The 20,914-nt window shown below is 42.3% G+C and overlaps 1 protein-coding gene across 7 annotated transcripts in view; it reads left to right on the plus strand.

The window, feature by feature from the left end:
- The window catches only part of Tln2 (talin 2), a 488,380-nt gene that overhangs the window by 330,512 nt on the left and 136,954 nt on the right, over positions 1-20,914 (plus strand). For all 7 annotated transcript variants that reach the window (XM_008856023.3, XM_029557653.1, XM_029557654.1 and 4 more), the window contains 9 exons: positions 353-454; positions 1,631-1,707; positions 5,791-5,971; positions 7,120-7,233; positions 10,615-10,723; positions 12,792-13,000; positions 13,538-13,636; positions 18,504-18,671; positions 19,759-20,053. In XM_008856023.3, the coding sequence (XP_008854245.1) occupies positions 353-454; positions 1,631-1,707; positions 5,791-5,971; positions 7,120-7,233; positions 10,615-10,723; positions 12,792-13,000; positions 13,538-13,636; positions 18,504-18,671; positions 19,759-20,053 (1,354 nt within the window). The remainder of the gene's footprint in view (positions 1-352; positions 455-1,630; positions 1,708-5,790; positions 5,972-7,119; positions 7,234-10,614; positions 10,724-12,791; positions 13,001-13,537; positions 13,637-18,503; positions 18,672-19,758; positions 20,054-20,914) is intronic.

Raw genomic sequence — 20,914 nt, forward strand, 5'->3', positions numbered from 1 at the left:
AATGTGTGTGTGCGTGTGTGTGTGTGTGTGTGTGTGTGTGTAGCTACATATGTGGAGGTCAGAAGACAACTTGCTGAAGTCGATTCTTTCCTTCTACCGTGTAGGTTCCAAAAATTGAGTTCAAGTATTCACGGCTTGGCTGCAAGAGCCATCTCACCAACTCCAGTTTTTTGTTGTTTTTGTTTTTTGTTTTTTTACCATTATAGAATAAATTTTTGGTGTTCTGTTTTTCCATAGAGTGGAAAACAGAGAAAAGTGAGCCTGTGTCACACAGCTCTAGAGCTGAACTCTAGGCCTTAAGGTGCCAGGTAGATCTGAGTCAGATGTGTTTCTTCTAATGTCATTCTTTTAGGATTTTGGGGAGTACCAGGAAAGCTACTATTCAGTACAAACCACTGAGGGGGAGCAAATATCCCAGCTGATTGCAGGATACATCGACATCATCCTAAAAAAGGTACGTCGCATCGACACAAACCAAGAAAATCAAGGCTGCTTTGGTGCAAGGCTTAGTGATGTAGCCGTGTTGAGGGAAACCCTTATTTGAAATGTTTGATTGACAAATTGAATCTCGGTGTTAAAGTTTCTTGAGTACAAGATCTCTGACCTTGCTTTCATCTGTGGATTTCTGATTTTGCCAAAGCACATATTGGTATCAATTACTACTGTGTAAGGAGCAGTGGTCTGTGTTTTAGTTTGATTTCTGTTGCTATGATAAGACACTCTGACCAAAAGCAGCTTAAGGGAGAAAAGAGTTAATTTGGCTTACACTTCTAGATCACAGTCCATCATGGAGGGAAGTATGGGCAGGAACTCAAGCAGAAACTTGGTGGCAGGCCGGCGGGCTTTTCCACACAGCAGTACCTGTAGCCAGGGAATCAGAGCCAAGGAAGTACATCAGAAACCATGAAGGAATGCTGCTTGATGGCTTGCATAGGTTCATGCTCAGCTAAGTTCCTAATACAGCCCAGAACTACCTGCCCTGGGAATGGTACCACCCGAAGTGATCTGGGCCCTCCTACTTCAATTAACAGAACAATCTCCTACAGACATGCTCACAGGCCAGTTTGATAGAGGGGATTTATCAACCAAGGCTCTTCTCTCAGGCGATTTCAAAGTTGTGTCAAGTTGATTTTTAAAACTAGGACAGCGTGGCTCTTGTGAGCTGACCCCTCAATATCTTCCTTCCCTAGATAGTTATTTTGATTTCCTGTCTTTGTAGAAATTCAAGGTTAGATAGACTAAAAGTGTTCATTGTAGTTTTTGTGAGTTTTTGTTCTTTCTAAGCATAATGACACTATGCCATTGTGATATACAGAAAAACGGACTTTTTAAGGCTTCCCAACCTTGGCATTCAAACAACTATATTCTGATATAATGTTAATAAGTGTGCCTGACATTTAGCTGTGTACACCCACAATGATAAAGACAGGACTTAAAATGTCTGTATACCAAGTCATGGATTTCTACTTTATTGGTGCCACACTTTTTTTCAACCATCACTCATTAAAAAACCAATACAAGGAATTTGGGATAAACTTGAATGTTTTTGTTTGTGTTCCTTCCAGGTTCCTTTCTGAGGTCCCATATTAAGGTTTGTGATGTTCATTGTTCTATCTTGTTTCACCTCCAGAAACAAAGCAAAGATAGATTTGGGCTGGAAGGCGATGAAGAGTCAACTATGTTAGAAGAGTCAGTTTCCCCAAAAAAGTAAGTATCCACTGTGTTGGAGATCTGCCTTCTCCTGAAGTGAGATGATGATGGGTTAGTCAAAGCTTGCTTTCCAGTTATGGCCCCTAGATCAACAGTGTGGGTGTAACAGGTGTCCTTTGTGGGTACTGAGGATTTTGTGGAGGGCGCTCCATCTTTGGAGGCCATCAGCCTTCCCGAGTCCCATTCTGTATTACTGATATAAATCTTAGGGATTAGTTAGTACATCAAAATCTATAAAGTGGCTTTTATTTGAGCCTGGTCTTGGCTCTCAGGGGTCAGCCAATAGAGGAGCAACTACCTGCAAAGCATTTGCTGCACACCACACTCCTCTCACAGGCTATGGGGCTGCAAACAGGCGGGTTTAAGGACTTCCTCTCAGGAGCCTTGCTTGTTCGGACCTAGGGTCTGTTCTTTTGCTGTGGCCCCGAATTTTCTTCCTCATGAGCCCATACAAATTGGGAATCATAATAGTACCACCTTGTACATTTTGTTTTGATGATGGAGTCACTAATAATGCCCACAAAACAATGTTTGGCACATTGTATATGCTGTTGTTAAGATTATCATCTGTGGACTGGAGAGATGGCGCAGTGGTTTAAGAACACTGACTGTTCTTGCAGAAGACCCAGGTTCGAATCCCAGCACCCACATGGCAGCTAACAACTGTTCATAACTCCAGTTCCAGAGGATCTTCTGTCCTCCGCAGGCATTGCACAACACAGGTGCACTTACCTACATGTAGGCAGTACACGCATACATATAAAATAAAAAAAATAAATTTTTTTAAAAAAGATTATCATCTGTTAAGATGATAGATAGTTCAGCTGTTAAGAGTGTTTGCTGCTCATGCAGAAGGCTCAAGTTTGGTTCCCAGCATCCACATCAGTGAACTCACAATCACAACTTAAGTTCCAGGGGATTTGATACCATCTTCTGACCCCCTTGGGCACTGCACAACACAGGTGTACTTACACACACGCAGGCATAACACTCATACACATAAAAAGTAAAAATAAGGAAATTTTTTAAAAAGAAAATGAAGATTAACCATCAGGAGTCCACCCTTGTCAATTTAACACCCAAACACATAGAGATCTGCCTGCCTCTGCCTCCCGAGTGCTGGGATTAAAGGCGTGGGCTACCACGCCCAGCTTGATATTTATATATTTTTAAATGGGTGTGTTTTGCCTGCTTGTATGTTAAGTGTATCCCTGTATGCAATGCCTGATGAAGCCAGAAGAGGGTGTCTGATCACCTGTAACTGAAGTTAAGGACTGTTGCTAACTGCCATGTGGGTTCTGGGAACTGAACCTGTGTGTTCTGCAAGAGCAACTAGTACTCTTAACTGCTGAGCTGTCTCTCCAGCCCCATAAAAATAAATCTTTAAAAAAGGAGTTTTGAGCCAGGAGTGGTGGCACATTCCTTTAATCCCAGCACTCAGGAGGCATAGGCAGGCGGATCTCTGTGAGTTCAAGGCCAGCCTGTGTACATAGTGAGTTCCAGGACAGCTGGGGCTACAGGGAGACCCTGTCTCAAAAAGACCAAAAAAAAAAAAAGAGTTTTGAAATTCAGAACTTGTTATCTTATCAGTGAGAAAATTATTTAATCAAAATAGAGAACATCTAGTAAATTATATTTGTAGAAATCCATACACATACTCCTTTTATGTTAAACAGCACTTTGTGGTGACTGTTTTTGTCTACATTTTTATTGTGTGTCCATCATGCTGTCTCATTTGATCCCAACAACAACTGCCCTATTTAAGAGGAAGGGAGATATTGCCACCCAAAGTTTATGGAGAAAGAAACCAAAGACCATGAATTCAGATGAGATACACATGTATGTTAGAGCCACAGTTTAGACAGATACTACAGCATTTCTCATAGTACACTGCCAGGAAGCTCTTGCATATGCCAACATAATGAACTGACTTAGCCATGGAATTTTTGACATAGCATTTTCTCCTTATTTGTTACTTTCTTGCAATTAGCTTCCTAATCAGTCTGAAAGTATTTTTCCATTTGTTTCCTTATAAGTACACAGGTTGGAACCAAACTGGATATAGTACATTTCAAGAACATGGTATGTTCTTGCAGTATCTTAAGTCCTTAGAATTACTAACGCCCACTAGATAGGAGTTATTATGGTAGTGCTTCACACCAGAGTGAGCTGTTTGAGAAGACTCTGCTGCATTTGTATACCCACAAGAAGAGCCCAGAATGTGTGGGAGCACAGAGTGCCAGGGTTCAGCCTGCCTGGGACCACTGAGACTTTCTCCCCTGTGAGGAAGTCATCATGGGTTTTAGTCAAGAGATGCAGGAAAAATGAGCCAGAGGATCTTATCCCTAGATCTCCCACTTCTCCCCATGTGGTCTTTGATTGAGGTATCAGAATGCAGCCCCTGAACTCAGTCTCCCTAGTGTCCTCCTCTATTCTGCACACATTTTAGAAAGTATTTTGTATTATTGTTTGGCTACTTCACATAAATATGTTTTTTGATCAGATCCTCCACTGTTGCCCTCCTTTATCTCCTTTCTCCTCCCTCTGAACCCTTCCTTCTTCCCAATAAGGCCCCCTCCTACTTTGATATCTCTTTTTTAATGACCCACTGAACTTAATTGAGGTTGTTTTTATGACCATGAGAATGGGATTATTTGCTGGAGCATTGCAACTTCTCAATGGTTACAATACTGAAGAAATTTACTCCCCCCCCATCCCCTAGCAGTCAGTAACTCCTTAGCTAGGGGTGGGGCCTCATGAGCCCCTCCCCATCCATGTTAAAATGTTGACAGGCTCTATCATGTTCAGGTAACCATGGTTGCTGTGAGTTCATGAGTATAAACGCCATGTCATATCCAGAAGATAGTATTTCATACACTCCTCCCCATCCTCTGGCTCTTACATTCTTTCCACCCCTCTTGTATGCTCTTTTGTGAGCCTTAGAGGGGGTGATAAAGATGTATCATTTAGAGCTGAGCACTCAACAGTCAGTTATTCTCAATGCTTTCATCAGTTACAATTCTCTGCATTAACTTCTGCCTTTCCCTACACACAATTTTGTCTCCCTACAGATGTTTTTTGCTTGGGGTGCCAACTTGGTCGTGCCTTACCTTGGGCATGGGATGGTCTAGGATTGTCCCTGCCTCTTGAGACAAAAGCCCTCCTCCTGTGTCCTGCCACTGGCATGCCTAGGCTCCCCCAGACAGTCCCCGCCCTTGTGGATTTCTCCATTGGTTCCTGAAAAAGAGCTACCCTCCATCCATATTCTTATTTTCACATGATCAAAGTCCTTTGCACTTAATTCTCACTCATTTAAAAAAAGTCTAGAAGTTATAAAGTATTTAAGTCTTCCTAATCTGTAGTTTAAATCATTGGAAAAGATGCAAAAGTCTTTCAAGCCTCCAGAAATGGTCAGTGCGTTTGAACTGTGTAAAGTTTTCCTTAAATTTGTTTGCACCTTTCTCCCACCATAGCAAGGATAAATGGCACCTTCTCTGGTTAGAATTGAAACTGACTTGGGATAGACACATGTTGAGAAATAGTCATTCAGTCCTGATTTACCAAGCAATAGATGAGGGGTTTCAAGCCTTCCCTGAGAGCATCATTGTGATCGGAATATCACATTAAGATTTTATTTTAATTTTATGTGTATGATTGTTTTGCCTGCGTGTATTTATGTGCATCATGTGAGTGCACTGTCTGTAGAGGTCAGAAGAGGGTATCAGAACCCCTGGAACTGGAGTCATAGATGGTTGTGAGTTGTCTGTGGTGTTGGGAACTGAACCTGAGTCACTCACTCAGAGCCATCTCTCCAGCTCCTTGTTTAGTGAGTTAAGACAATGAATTGTGTGATTCCCTGAACATATTCAGTGGTAAACTGACTAGTCCAGAAGGAATTCTTCTCGGATTACTTCTGCTGAGCATGTTAGTACTACTATTTCATTCCCATGCCCATCTGTGTGTACCTCTTTCAAATGGCCTCCAGCACCCAGAGCAGCGGGCGTCTGTGGGTACATCTCACCCTACTACTCTTGGGTGAGTGTACTACTACCTCCCAGTGACCAGCCATCTCTCTCATAGGTCCACCATCTTGCAGCAGCAGTTCAACCGGACTGGGAAGGCAGAACATGGTTCAGTAGCACTGCCGGCTGTCATGCGTTCTGGCTCCAGTGGGCCCGAGACTTTCAACGTTGGCAGTATGCCCTCACCACAGCAGCAGGTCATGGTCGGACAGATGCATCGAGGCCACATGCCTCCACTGGTGAGGCTTCCTGCTCTTCAGTGTGTTAATCTCCAGGGCCAGCAGCAACATTGCCGGGTTCTGTGTGGGAATTCTATAGTGCTCATCTGACCCACAGCTCGTCAACTGCTCATTCCTTTAAGTGGATGACTGATCGCTCCTTTCTAGGATTAATGGCTGGATGGTGAGGGACTTTGTATTTAGTTGCTTTTCTCATTTTGTGACAAAACACCTGACAAAAGCAACTTAAGGAAAGAAGTGTCTATTTTGGCTAACATTTTGAAGGCACAGTCCATCATGTTGAAGGAGGAATGATGGCAAGCGCCTGAGGCAGCTGGTCACATTGTGTCTCAAGTCAGGAAGGAGAAAGGGATGAGTGCTGGTGCTCAGCTTTCATTCTTTCTTATTCTGTCCCCATCCCATCAAATGATGCCATCCACATTTAGAGTGGGTCTTCCTATTGCAGTTAACCCAGGCTAGAAACGTCTTCACAGACTGCCTGCAGATTTGTTTCCAAGGTGATTCTCAATCCCCTCAAGTTGACAATGAAGATTAACTATCACAGACCTCTTTGTGCTCTAGAGCTGAAACCCTTTGTCCCTGCAGTGGCTTCAAGTTGATTGGTCCTGGTACCCTTATAAAATCTGAGAAACAGGCCAGTTGTTAGTGATCTGCATTTCACTCTGGGCTTGTTGATTTCTTTCTAATCTGTCTGACTCAGTATCTCTCAGGCTTGCCTTGAGAATCTTCAAGAGTACCAAAACTCAGAAATAATTTGACTGTAAAAGCATGTTAGCAGTAATTGGGGCAGGGTCTTTAAGTGCTAATTAAGATACATTCTTCAACAGCCACATGTGCTCTATGCATGAGATCTTTTATCCTCAATACTCAGATCAGTGTCTGTGAAGACAGTTGTCAGCTTTCTTGTCTGCTAATTAAGCTCTCCACCCTCTTCTAGTTAAGATCCCTCCACTGCAATCACCTTCCCCTCGTGTTCTATTAATATAATGTGCTATCTATGTCTAGCCCCCAGGTTGAAATGGGAGCTAGTTCAGATACATAGTGAGACATGCTCTTGACTGAGCAAGTTCAGCTTTGCTCTGCTTTGAATGGACACCCTGTCAGTCCCCAGTGCTGTTAACTGCCTTTTGGTTCATCTGCCTTTGCAGACCTCAGCCCAGCAGGCCCTTATGGGAACCATCAACACAAGCATGCATGCTGTCCAGCAGGCCCAGGATGACCTCAGTGAACTCGACTCGCTGCCGCCACTCGGCCAAGATATGGTAAATAGTCATCAGTGGTTCTCATCCTGTCTCTGTCCTGGTGCAAAATAAGGATATATGCTCTCTCTTTGCTAAACTAGATGAAGCTGCCTCCAGCCGGTTGATGAGGAAGGCCATGTGCTTACAAAGATGTTTGGTCTTTGTTTCACTATTGTACTCATTAGGAAAGAGACTTGTTGCTACTGGTAGGACTGCTGTGCCAAGAACTTCGACCCTGGAGTCCACTGATCCCAGCTCCTGTACTTACTGGCTGCGTGAATTTGGGCAACATTCCCTTGAGCTGTCACTCTATCATCTGTAAATAGGACTGATATGAAGAAGTGATGATCTAATTCTTAGCATGGTGCCTAGTAGGAGCTCAACTCTGTTAGCAGGCTTTGGTATTTTAATTTCTGCCAGCAGCTCTCAAATTCTAACATACAATAGGATCCCTTTGAGGGCTGGTTAAAACATGTCTCTGGGCCCTAGCCCTAATGTTTTTGATGTAGTGGGTCTGGGATGGGCCCTAAGAATGTGCATTTCCAACATATTTCCAGGTGATGTTGGTGCTTCTGTCTGGGGATGCTGCTTTGTGGATCCTTGTGTGACCACAGTACTGCTGAACCTTGTAGCACTGTGAGGTGATCAGCAGAGAGTGAATGCTGCTGCTGCAGGAAATGAGCTAAGGCCTTACTCCAGGTCATACATAATCCATAGGACAGCAGCATCCAGCATTACCCACAGTCTTAGGCAAGAGGTAGAAATCATAGGTCTGCCAGCATCCTGAGTCAGTTTGCCTATTGGCCAGCTTCGTGGGTGATTTGTGGGCACACTGAAGTTTGAAAAAGCACTAGTTTGCCCCCTCTTTCCTCCCAGCTCTGCACACTGGAACCAACTGTGTAGCATTACAGCAAAGTGTGGTACTGCGGGTGGGGCCTGGACATCAGTGGGGTTTATTTGTTTGATTTCTTCTTCTAATTGGCAGTTGAGGAGGAAACCACTGCAGTAAGATAGACCAATAACCAACACAGAAGCCAGAAGTAAGATGCATTCTATAGTAGCCTCATCTTGCCCAGCTAAGATCACAACCTTCCAAATTATCTCTGAACACTGTTCTCCACCTCTGTACTGGTGTGCTTGTGCCCTTGATGGTATTTTTTTCAAGTCCCTGAATGTAACATTTTTCTCTGGGGAACTTAGTGTAAAAATGATGGTGAGCTTCCCTATCTAGGATACCTATAGGATAGAGCTTTACAGTCTCTGAAGGTAACTGTCCTCCTTTACCAGCTCTCAAAGAAATAGAATGCAATATGGTAACATATAATTATTCTGAGCCTAGATTAATATTTGGGGGAGGTTGGGGAGCAGATCAGTGTCTTAAGGGTCATCATGTAAATCATCATTTGTTAGGCGAATTCTGATATACCAGAAAATACAGAATTTTCTAACAGGCATGTCAGCCTTTTGACATTGCAACATGACATTGTTATCCACACAGTTCATGTTGAAGAACTGCATAACCAAGTCATTATATATATAGAGAGAGGGGGGGGGGGGCTATTGATGGCTCAGTGGTTAAGAGCACTGACTGCTCTTGCAGAGTACCTGGATTCAGATAACAGCCACCCATAACTCCAGTTCCATGGTATTGACACCCTCTTCTGGCCTCTGCAGGCATTGCACAGCACAGGTGCACTTACATACACACAGGCAAAACACTCATACACATAAATAAAAAGAAAAAGAAAAAAATTTAAAGTCTTATACTGTTTTAGATAAATTTGACATTGGGCCACATTCATAGCTGTCCTTGACCACATGTAACCCATGGTCTGCAGGTTAAATACATCTGATAGGCTTTGATAAAATATAAGAGCTGAGAATTTTTTTAGTTTATACAGTAGAAGAAAGGTAAGGCCCAGAACCAGGGTTATAATTCCCTATGTGCTGTCACCTGTTAGAGGTAAAGCTGGATGCAGAGCCAGAGTCTTGGCTGGTCCTCTCAGACCTACCAGGAAAGACACCACCTGCTCATGAGTATGATGCTTGATTGTCTTCAGGATTGTTTGTGTTGCTATGAGACCTCATGTCATGAGAAACACTTGTGAGCTGAAATGCCCTGGTTCTAACCCTGTTCCCATAAAGACAGTATGACAATTAAAAGTGTTAGTGTTGGCCAGGGCATGTTGGCTCACGCCTTTGATCCCAGCGGATCTCTGAGTTCAAGGCCAGCCTGGTCCACAGAGTGAGTTCCAGGACAGCTGGGGCTACAGGGAGACCCTGTCTCAAAAAAAAAAAAAACCAAAAAAAGTGTTAGTGTTGATATATGGTGTTATGATGAGATTTTTTTCTTTTTGTTAGTATATATTAATTATGCCCGATAATGGGAAATCATTATGAATTTTTCCTACATATATATAATGTAGTTTTATCATATTCACCCTCATTACCCTCTCATTCTCCTCCCACTCCTGTTGATCCCTTTTCTTCTTTTTTCATGCTGGTTGTTATTGTTGTTATTGTTGTACATACCACTGAGTTTAATCAGTGTTATTCATCAGGGTATGAATAAAGGGTTATGTATGGTTAACATGGGCCACTTGCTAGTGCACAACTGGAGGAAATGTCCATCTCTTCCAGCAACTACTAACTGTCAGGGACGGTTGAGACCCTGTGAACCTCTCCAGCCTTCATGACAGGCCCAGTCTTATGAAGGTCTTTGCAGATTATCAAAGCTGCTGGGAGGTCATGAGTGCTATGGCCACGTCATGCCTAGCTGTCCTAAAGGATAGTATGCCACAGCTAGCTCTACTTCTTCATCTCTTATATTCTTTCCTTCCTCTCTTTTCTGCAGTGTTCCCTGATTCTTTGAGAAAGAGATATAGATGGTTTTTTAACTCTTTCATTCTATTTACCTAGATAAAGCCCTATAGAACTTCTTTTCCTAAATTTTTCTTTTTATTTTATGTCTTTGAGTGTTTTGCCTACATGTGTGAAAGTGCATTCAGGTGTGCAATGCCTGCAGAAGCCAAAAGAGGACGTTGGATCCCCTGCCCAGGAACTGGAGTTACAGACAGTTGTTAACCACCATGTGGGCACTGGGAACTGAATCTGGGTCTTCTGTAAGAGTAGCCAGTGCTCTTAACCACTGAACCATCTTTCTAGCTCTAAAAGGCTATTTTTTTAATTGCAGTTTAAGACAGAATTTACATGCCTTTCAGTGTTTCTGAAGAAGCACGAGGCCTGTTCAGGATATTGTTTAAGATGACTCAGGGACCCATTCAATGCTGGCCCAACAAGGAAACTACAGCCAAATTCTGCTCTCATTATATGGCGAGACTTCTCTGGTCTCCTGGGTAATTCTGTGCAGTGATTGTGTCATGCCTTTGTCTGGTTTTGCAGGCATCTAGGGTATGGGTTCAGAACAAAGTAGATGAATCCAAACATGAAATCCATTCTCAAGTCGATGCTATTACAGCTGGAACGGCTTCAGTTGTTAACCTCACGGCTGGTAAGTCCCTGAACGATTTGTGGTGCATGGTGGTTTTATGCAAAAAAAATATTTATATTCTTTGATTGAAGCAACAGATTGTTATATTATGAAAAGACAGTCTATTTTTAGGCATCTGGCTTGCTTTAGGCTTTTACTCCCAATGATCCAAGTGAAAAGTATGGAACATCTCATATTTTCTTTTGTGATATCATATATCACCATTAAAAAGCAATACTTATTGTCTGTCAGCATGCAAACATGCTTCACTGTTTATTGAGGCCAGTCTCTCCCTTCCAGGAGCTTATATTCTACAAAGGGTTTTGATGGACATGCCAAGCATCCATCCTTCCTGTCTTGTCCAGCAGTTGTCTCCTATGACAAAGACTGACTCCTAACCTTGCACTGCCTGGTGAGAGCTAGGAAATATCTTGGCATCTATCAGCAGTGTACCAGTGTTTCAGGACCAAAGTGACCCCCTGAGCGTCTGATGGGGCCTAAAGAAAAAAGGCCACAGGATGCTGAGTCTTGCTTTGGAATTATTTTGTTTTTGTATATGATGTTTGTGTTTGTGCATGTTCATGTATAGGGATGCACATGCACATGTATGTGGAAGCCAGAGGGCAACCTCAGATGTCATTCCTGAGGCACCATCCTCTGTTTGTTGAGACAGTGTCTTTCATTGACCTGAAACTCTCCAAGTAGGCTAGGCTAGCTGGCCAGCGAGCCCCAGGGATCTGCCTGTCTCTGCTCCTCAGCACTACAATGACAAGCTTGTGGCACCATACTCTGCATTTTTTTTCATACAGAAAAATTCATTTTTAATTCACTTGTCATTAAGATATTTGCACATACATTTCTAATCTCTATGTATCTGATTATTACTAATCACAGTCGGTTACTTTCTGAGCTCCTTGGCATCTGAGCATGGATATAAAGTCATCAGGTAGATTTCAATGGTAGTGTTTTTCACATCTACTAATTAACATGAAGCAAATTTTTATGCTTCTTCCTCAAATATAACATTTTTTTATTGATTGATTTTGTGTGTGTGTATTTCATACAGAACATCCCAAACAATCTTATTCATCTATATACCCACATCCCAAGTGGCACCCTCCCATAGCCCCTCCCCCGACTGGAGCCCATATACTCTGTCATCCCTGATACTGTCCACTGTGTTGTCTGTGCCCCCAGCTGTTCCCCAGTAAAAATTCATTTAAATGCAATTGACAGTATGATGTTTGCACATGTGTTTCTAATCTCTATATATCTGATTATTACAAGTCACAGTCGGTTATTTTCTGAGCTCCTTGGCATCTAAGCATAGATATAAAGTCATCAGGTAGATTTTAATGGTAATGTTTTTCACATCTACTAATTATTTTTTTTAATCATTTTTTTTCATTTTTAATAACTACATGATTAGAGGAAACATTTCACTATAGGTTTAACATATTCAGTAGCACACTCCAGAGCAAGAGTACATCTCTTTCACACGTGGGTGCAAGTTTCTAGGTTCACAGTTGAGTTAATACAGTTACACAATATTGAATTCAGTATAAGCCCTGTAAGGCATAAAATTGAATGAGTTTTTTAACCTTTAAAAAAGATCTCCATTTTGTTTTAGAATATATTGTTCCTTGCAGAAAGACTCATTGTTTTTGCTACTAACACTGAGATGTTGGTGCATGCATCTCTAATCTGTGTATATCTGATTATTATTAGTCATAATTGGTTCTGCATTTTTTTAAAGTGGGCTTTGGGGATTGAAGTCGGGTTCTGATGTTTGCAAGGAAACACTTGACTGACTGAAATGTTTCCCTAGCCTGCTTTGGAATTTTTAAGGAGTATCTCAGTATGTGAGGCCTCCAGGTTAGAGGACCTTATTGAAGCCCTTGGAGACAAGGTGAATTCTTTCTCACTGGTTCTTACAGAATTCTGTGTCTGACACCTGCTAGGTGGTAGAGGACCAGCTCCTACCAATACGGGTTTTGAGAAAGTCTCATCAGAACCACTCACTTCCTACTATGCTGGGTCCTCCTCATTAATCACCACCCTCCTTTGTCTTGGTCCTTCTCTGTCTCAGGTGACCCTGCAGACACTGACTACACAGCGGTGGGCTGTGCAATCACCACGATCTCTTCCAACCTGACGGAGATGTCCAAGGGGGTGAAGCTGCTGGCAGCCCTAATGGATGACGATGTGGGCAGTGGAGAGGACCTGCTCAGAGCTGCCAGGACCCTTGCTGGGGCCGTGTCTGACTTGCTGAAGGCTGTACAGCCTACTTCTGGAGAGGTGACCTCATGCTTTGACATTCAAATAAGACATCTGCAACCTTAGGATTGTGACTTCTTGAGAGCTTTCTGCCATCCTCATTTGGCAAAGTACCACACCATAGTATTGAGAGTTGTTGCAATGGGTCATGTACTATTCAGCATTTGGGAAGGGTTGTACTCTTAGTAGGAAGTATTGCAAAGGGGTTCTTCATTAGATGTGTCCAGGAACTCAACCCCCATGATAATACATATTTAAAAGGGAATACAGATATGCATCTAAATTTCTACACAGCACATACCATCTTATTTATAGCTGTACCTGTTACTGGTTGATGAGACGCTGGGTGTTTTCTTGCCTCAATTACACCTGGATTCTATTTATTTATTATTTATTTAATGTATGTATTTATTTAGTCTCTTGGTCTGGCAAACAACACAAGATCTTTATTTTTGTGTGGGAGGAGCCAGTCATGTGTGTTTCTTCTCTATTCTGTCATGTGGTGAAACTGGAGGAAATGCACTTTCTTTCCAACCAAAGTGTGTTCTGTTTTTGTAGCCTCGACAGACTGTTCTGACTGCTGCTGGAAGCATCGGCCAAGCCAGTGGAGATCTCCTGAGACAGATTGGAGAGAACGAGACAGATGAGCGGTTCCAAGTAAGATGCTTACTACCTTGTAGTCCTGGAAGAGGAGTCTGCATGATGGGTTTGAGCTGAACAGGGAGGATGTATTGAAAAACACACCCAGTCTTCCTTGAGCTGCTCAGAATAAGACCAAAGGAGGTGATCTGAGTAGTGAGGTCTTTTTGTGGCAGTTAAAAACCATATTTTTTTGCCATAAAATGCATGTTATTTACATCACAAACCATCCTCCTAAAGCATTTATTTAGCCTTTCTGGCTGTTCATCAATTTCTTGGACATTTTGTAAACACAAAAGAGGGTAAACTCATCATGAATTCCCCTTGTATTGGCCACTCAACTCCATATATATTATTCCTGGCCAGTCTGATTTTATTTCTTTGGGGAGTAGTTATTTTGTTTTCTTTTTGTTGTTGTTTGTTTTTGTTTTGTTTTGTTTTTTGAGACAGGGTCTCCCTGTGGCCCCAGCTGGCCTGGAACTTGCCATATAGACCACGCTGGACTCAAACTCATAGAGATCCGCCTGCCTCTGCCTCCAGAGTGTTGGGGCTAAAGGTGTGCACTACCATGTCCAGCTTGGGAGTAGTTTTTAATGGTCTCATTCTTTTTGTTGTTGAAATGGTTGTTTTTATTTTTGTTCTGTGTTTGTGTGTATGTGCATGTATGTTCATGTATATATAGGTGCAGTTGCATGTGCCTGCACATGTGCATAGAGGCCAGATGTCAACCTTTGATATCGTTACTCAGGATCCTGTCATATCTTGTTTTGTTCTTGAAAGGAGGTCTCTCACTTGGACCTGGACCTTGCTAATTCAGCTAGGCTGACTAGCCAGCAAGGCCCTGGGTTCTGAGCCTCCCTAGTACTGGGATTACAAGTGTATGCCACCGTGCCCAGGTTTTTTTTTTTTTTTTTAAAGTAGAATCTAGATATCACACAGGTTCTCTTGCTTACACTATAAACACTTGACTAAACAATCTCTCTAGCCTTTGTTTTGTGTTTTTGAGGCAAGATCTTCATGTGTAGCCCAGCCTGACCTCAAACTAATGATCCTCCCACCTCAGCCTCCCAAATGCTAACAGTGGTAGTATGTGTAGGTAAGTACCATCATCACACTTAGCTTTTTATGACCCTCATTTTTCAGTACTAGAGACATATGCTGTTTGTCCTCTGTGAACAGCTGTTGCCATTGTTTGCAGCTGGTTTGATTCCCTGCCACCATCATCACATTGCAGCTCAGACGAAATCTCAGCTTGTCTGCTCCTTTCCTACCCCACAGAGAGGGTGTGCAGAGAGGTCTGCTACTAGGGTTCCAAGAAGGGTGAGCTCTGTTCACATAAGTGGAGACCAGTGCCCCTTATTCTTCTTCCTAAGCCTCAAATTCTCTAAGAAATACATAAATCCATCCTAATTAGAAAATTATAGTTCCACTGTAGGCTGCTTGGAGAATAAACACCCTTTTTCAGATCTACCATGTTCACGGCATGGAGATTTTCAGAATTCATTCATTGACTTTACTGTTTCTTTCGTTTTTGTTTGTTTGTTTGTTTGTTTGTTGTGGCACGTCTTTGTATAGCTCCAGCTGGACTCAAACTATGTATCAGACTATGTATCTGAGGATGCCTTGAACTTAAGATCCTCCTGCCTCAATTCCCTGAGTGCTAGGATGCACTACCATACCACTTCGTTGCTGGGATCAAACCTAAGGCTTCATGTGTGCTAGGCAACCATTCAAGTAACTGAGCTACATCTATAGCCCTGGTCTTCACTGTAAAAACAGGTTTTCTAAATGTCTTATTTGCATATAACTATATGAAATACTGATTTAGAGAGATTTAGAGAGATGAAATCACAAGAAATTTCAAATGTGTAAGAACTAACACCATACTATCACCAAATTCAGAAAAATAACATTTTAGTAACATCCCCTTTGACTACCTCATCATTGGTCAGTGACATCATGATAGTTTATAAAAAGAGAACAAAAAGCTCCCCTTCAGCTTCATCTGGCATTCCGGCTTTTCTCTTCAGAGGTGCTGTGGCCCCTTCTCCCTGTGCTGGATAAATCCCACTGGGTTGAGGTGCAGACTCTGCTTCCTGTGATGGTTTCTATACAGTTATGCTAGGGCAGCAGGTTAGGGACAAAGTGAATGGAATGTTCCTGTTCCTGTGAGGTCTCTAAGTGAGGAACAGTTCGGTGAGGCATCCTCAGCCTTCTATGGTCGTGGGTCCCCAGCTTGCTGGCCCTGGATTTCTCGCTCTGTTTTTCTGAGTCTCTCGGTCCTATCATGGAGCTTTTCTTGGATTCTCAATGTACTACATGTTCCCAGAGTTAACAAAGATTATTTTACACAAGCTACATAATAGTAGTCTTGTTGAAAGATTTGACAAAGGCCTTGTCAGCAGCTATAACTGTAGTATCCTATTCTTTTTCTAACTGTATTTGTTTTGGATAAAATTAATAGAAACAGAATTTCTTTAAGCAACTCTAACAAAGCACTTTGCATCAATTGTGGTTGTGTGTGACCCAGACTTGCTCTCTGTGTGAACAGATGGATTATCAAATAAAGGAATTACTCTGATGTGCTTTGGGAAGTTGCACTTTAAAATCTTGTTAGCAATTTGCAGCATTCAAACTATTTTTAACCCAAACTCTTAAGATAAATGTCCAATGTCCTTAATCTTTGGTGGGATGAAGGCATATTGGAAACAATTCTTTTAAAAGTTGTGTGGCAGAAAAGTGTTACTGGCTCTTGAAAGTATCTAAGACCTTTTCCTTGGATATCCAGGAACTGCCACACACCCTTGAAAGGTCACACATAACAAACAGTTACTTTAAACCACTTGGTTTTTGTCCGTGTTTAAATCAGCTCTCTTTTTTTTTTCCATCTTATTAAATTTGGAGGAGGGTAGGCACATGCATACCACTGTGCACATTTGGAGGTCAGAGACAACTTTCTGGAGTCAGTTGTCTCCTTTAACCATATGGGTCCCACAGATTGAACTCTGGTCATCAACCTTGGCAGCAAGCACCTTTACCCACTGAGCCATCTGTCCAGCTCCAGCTCCAAATATTTAGACTGTTCATTAATTTTTTGATTACATGTACTCTTCAGTGTATGCAAAACAATACAGGCTGAACGCTCTTTCCAATGTATTTTCTCATGAACTCGTTCATTGTAAACACTTTGTGGGTACCTCTCACATTTATAATCAAGCTTTTTTTTTTTTTTCTTTATCTGATGAATGAGTGACTAAAGACTTCTGCCCATATTTCCTCTGGGGAAAAGGCCTTGATATATTTGCTCAAAGTAACAATGACTCAGTGTTACAGAAAGCATTTCTAAGTCAAATAAAGTGCTTTTAATTTTTGAAGTAAAGAAGTAAATTAAATGTAAATGTGGTTCTTCAATTCAGACAGATAAGTTGACAGATCTAGGAGGCCAAGCAGTCAAAGGATTCTTTCTCCTACAGGCAAAATGCTTTTCTTTTTTTTGGGGGGGGGGGTGTCTTTTTGAGACAGGGTCTCCCTTTAGCCCCAGCTGCCCTGGAACTTACTATGTAGACCAGCTGGCCTTGAACTCACAGAGATCCGCCTGCCTCTGCCTCCCGAGTGCTGGGATCAAAGGCGTGCGCCACCACACCTGGCTGCAAAATGCTTGTCATAAACTGATCCTTAAATGATCACAGCTCCTGCGTCTTTGGACTGTATTTTTTGTCATCATTGTTTTGAGATAGGTTTCGTTTAAACCAGACTGGCCTACATATTTGACTTTAGCAGAAGATGATCTTGAACTTTGGATCCTCCTGCTGCCACTGCCAAGTACTGGGATTACAGCATGTAGCACCTCTCCTAGAGCTTTATCCATGCTAGACAAGCCCTCTGCCATATGAGCCACACCCCTAGCTCCCTAATCATCTCATCACTAGCTTATTTATGCAACTTCTCTTTCTACTTTGCATAATCTAATTCCTGTGCAGAAGGCTCCAGATGCTAAGAATAACTGATGTTCAGAGCATTCCTTGGCTTTCCTGCTATTTGTCTATGTGTGTCCAGTGTTGCCCTCTGGAAGCAGAGATGTGGCTGACTTTTGGATGATAACTTAATTCCTTGTGAAAACTAGAAGTACAAAGATAAATTTTCAGCTTACCCTGGGCCATGATGATAGAGAGGCCAGGAATCACAGCCTACCTATAGCACATAGTATTTATGGCATCTGAATGCATTTTCAGCTTCTCTTGATGTAACAGATCAATCACATAGTCAAGAGATGTTGTCAAGACTCAGTGTGAATGTGAATCAACACTTAAATTCTTCCTCATTAGCCTGTTTTATTTTCATTTTTAAATGTATGTGTGTTGTAGGGTTTTTGTGTATATGGTGTATGTGCGAGCACGTGTGTGTGTGTGTGTGTGTGTAGTGTAGTGTAGGTCAAAGGTAAATGTCACGTATCTCTTCAGTATCTCTCCACCTGGTTTTTGGAGACTAAGTATCTCAGTGAGCTCCAAGAACTGACTGTCTCTGCCCCAATAGCATTGAAATTACAGACATGTGCACCACACCAGTATTTTACATGGGTGCTTGGGATTCAAACTCAGGTCTTCATGCTTGCTCTTTACTGACTGAGCCATCTCCTCAGCCCCTAACCTGTTTTATATTTAGACCTATAATATTTAATGAATATAGAAACATTCCATGTTTAAGATACAGATTTCCTTAATTTCCTTCAAAGATAAGTTGATATTTCAAAAACAGGCAAATAATGAGGTAATAAAGGTGAAGATCAAATGGAATTTTGATAGCAAGTTTAGGTGGATGCCACATATTTCTAGACTTTAAAGGGTGATTTGAAAAAAAAAAGCAGCATTCAATTCCCTTTTCTTAGGATGTTCTAATGAGCCTGGCTAAAGCCGTTGCCAATGCTGCCGCCATGTTGGTGCTAAAGGCAAAGAATGTGGCCCAGGTGGCCGAAGACACTGTCCTCCAGAACAGGGTGATTGCTGCGGCTACCCAATGTGCCCTCTCTACCTCCCAGCTTGTGGCATGTGCCAAGGTAAGTCAACTGGCATCCCAGTCCCTTCTACAGTGCCATGTGCCCTTATCTGCCCCCAGTCATTAATAGTCTGATACCTTAAGCTTGCTTCCAGTGGCTTCTTTTAGGGGACGTGATAGAATTTTAGCAAAAACAGTTTAATTCTGCTTTTATAATTTGTTTCAAATCCTTAGGCAATCCGTCCTTTCATCTGTTGCTTTATGCAAATTGCTGTGTCTCCCATTTGGTTCCCTAAATCCATCGTATTTATAGTGCACAGAAGAAGCCTTGCATCCTGTGGCATCAGTTTCTTAGGGAAGCCTTTCACTCCAGGGTATGTTCACTGTGTCAGAATCACCTAATCAGGTTTTTCCTGCAGTCTTGCAAATTAAATATCATTAGCCTTCCTTATTGATGAGGACCTTGAGATGGCTAGATGTCAGTAAGGAATTTATAACCATAGAAATAAGCAGTAGAACTGTGGTTATAACTCGGGTCCTGCCGACTCCACATGCCCTGTCCATTCTACCACACATGCCTGCTTCTCTGAAGATGGAATGCTTTAGGGTCTGGACTTGATGTCACATGCTGTATAGATCTTTGATCCAGCCAAGCCTGGCATTCCCTACCCTAGGAGAGGATTTGAAGCATCATTCAGAGACATCCTTGCTGCTTTTCCTCCTGTTTGCCCTCGACACCCTGCCGGAATCCTCAGATAACTGACAGATCCCCCTGGTCTCTGAAGAGACAGAATTCCAAGATGCTCTGGAAAAAGTGGCAGTTCTTTTATGGAAATTCTTTTAGGTAGTCAGTAACCTTATTTGAGCCCAGAAGACTCACTCAGAGGATCCTAAGAGGAAGAAGATAAAATTAGTAGATATCCAAAATTTTTCTCTATTAAAGTCTAGGTAGTAAAATCTGTAATGCATGACTAACAGGACTTCTCAAATAACAAAAATAAAGCACTGTAGTGTGGGAGCCACCCCCATGGGTTAGTTGAGTCCCTGGTCCATATTGTAGCTGAGGCTAAAAGGGACTTGAGGGAGATGCCAGGCACCCTGGGGACCAAGACCACCTACCACAGCCAAGCTTTTCTGTCTCACACCAGGTTGTGAGCCCCACCATCAGCTCCCCTGTGTGCCAGGAGCAGCTGATTGAAGCGGGGAAGCTGGTGGATCGCTCCGTGGAGAACTGTGTTCGTGCCTGCCAGGCCGCCACTGGTGACAGCGAGCTCCTGAAGCAGGTCAGTGCAGCAGCCAGCGTTGTCAGCCAGGCCCTGCACGATCTCCTACAGCACGTGCGGCAATTCGCCAGCCGAGGGGAGCCCATTGGCCGCTATGATCAAGCCACTGACACCATCATGTGCGTCACCGAGAGCATCTTCAGCTCCATGGGCGATGCGGGTGAGGCGCTGGCTAAGGGATGAATGGGTTTGGGGTTCCCTGTTGTGATATTCATCTGCAGGAAAGGTAAAGGTAACTGGCAAAATTAGTGAGAGCCGGTGTCCTTGGCCTTAGTCAGAAACTTCCCCACTGCTTTTGTGATTCTCTGTAGTGGCACAATTAAACACTGCACAGTTCATCTAGATTTAATTATTTGGATTCATATTATTAATAAACCCCTTTTCTTCTAAGAATGCATATGTAAGACAAGGTATGGTAAAGTCAGAGCAGCCATGGAAGAAAGCAGGAACAAAGCTTGGAATAAAGATGATTGTCAAATTTACAGTTCCCCTAGAGATCTCCCTCAGGGTTACTGGAGAGCAGGAGGGATGGTAGGCAGAAGGCAGAAATGAAGGAAGGGGCTGTACCACATCCCTTGTTGGCATTTCCCGAGGAGATATAGGGCGGGCATTTTAATACATTGTGATATGCTCGCACTGTAAATCATGATGTATGTGCAGTATACCTTTTCAGTCTGTCAGAAAGTCAGTTGAGCTAAGGTCATCTCATCATTGTGTCCTCTTCATCCCCAGAAATGACCAGTTAAATGTTGTATTGGTATATGGTAAAAATGGTTGCTATAGTGGACTAATTAGCATAATTACCATCTCACAGTTGTTCATTTCCTCATATGCTAAGAATAGTTATACTTACTCATCTACCAAAACATCTTGACTTTTCAACGATTGTGTGTGAGATGGAGGCCTTTTACCATTTATATAAATATAATTGTGTTATATATACTGTCGTATAACCATTTTTACTTAAAATGTCTTAGAGAATTTTTCCATGTCCACCTTTACATTTTATTTTATTTATTTT

This window comes from Nannospalax galili, unplaced genomic scaffold (assembly GCF_000622305.1).
Source record: "Nannospalax galili isolate Female #2095 unplaced genomic scaffold, S.galili_v1.0 scaffold288, whole genome shotgun sequence".
NCBI classification, from domain to species: Eukaryota; Metazoa; Chordata; class Mammalia; order Rodentia; family Spalacidae; genus Nannospalax; species Nannospalax galili.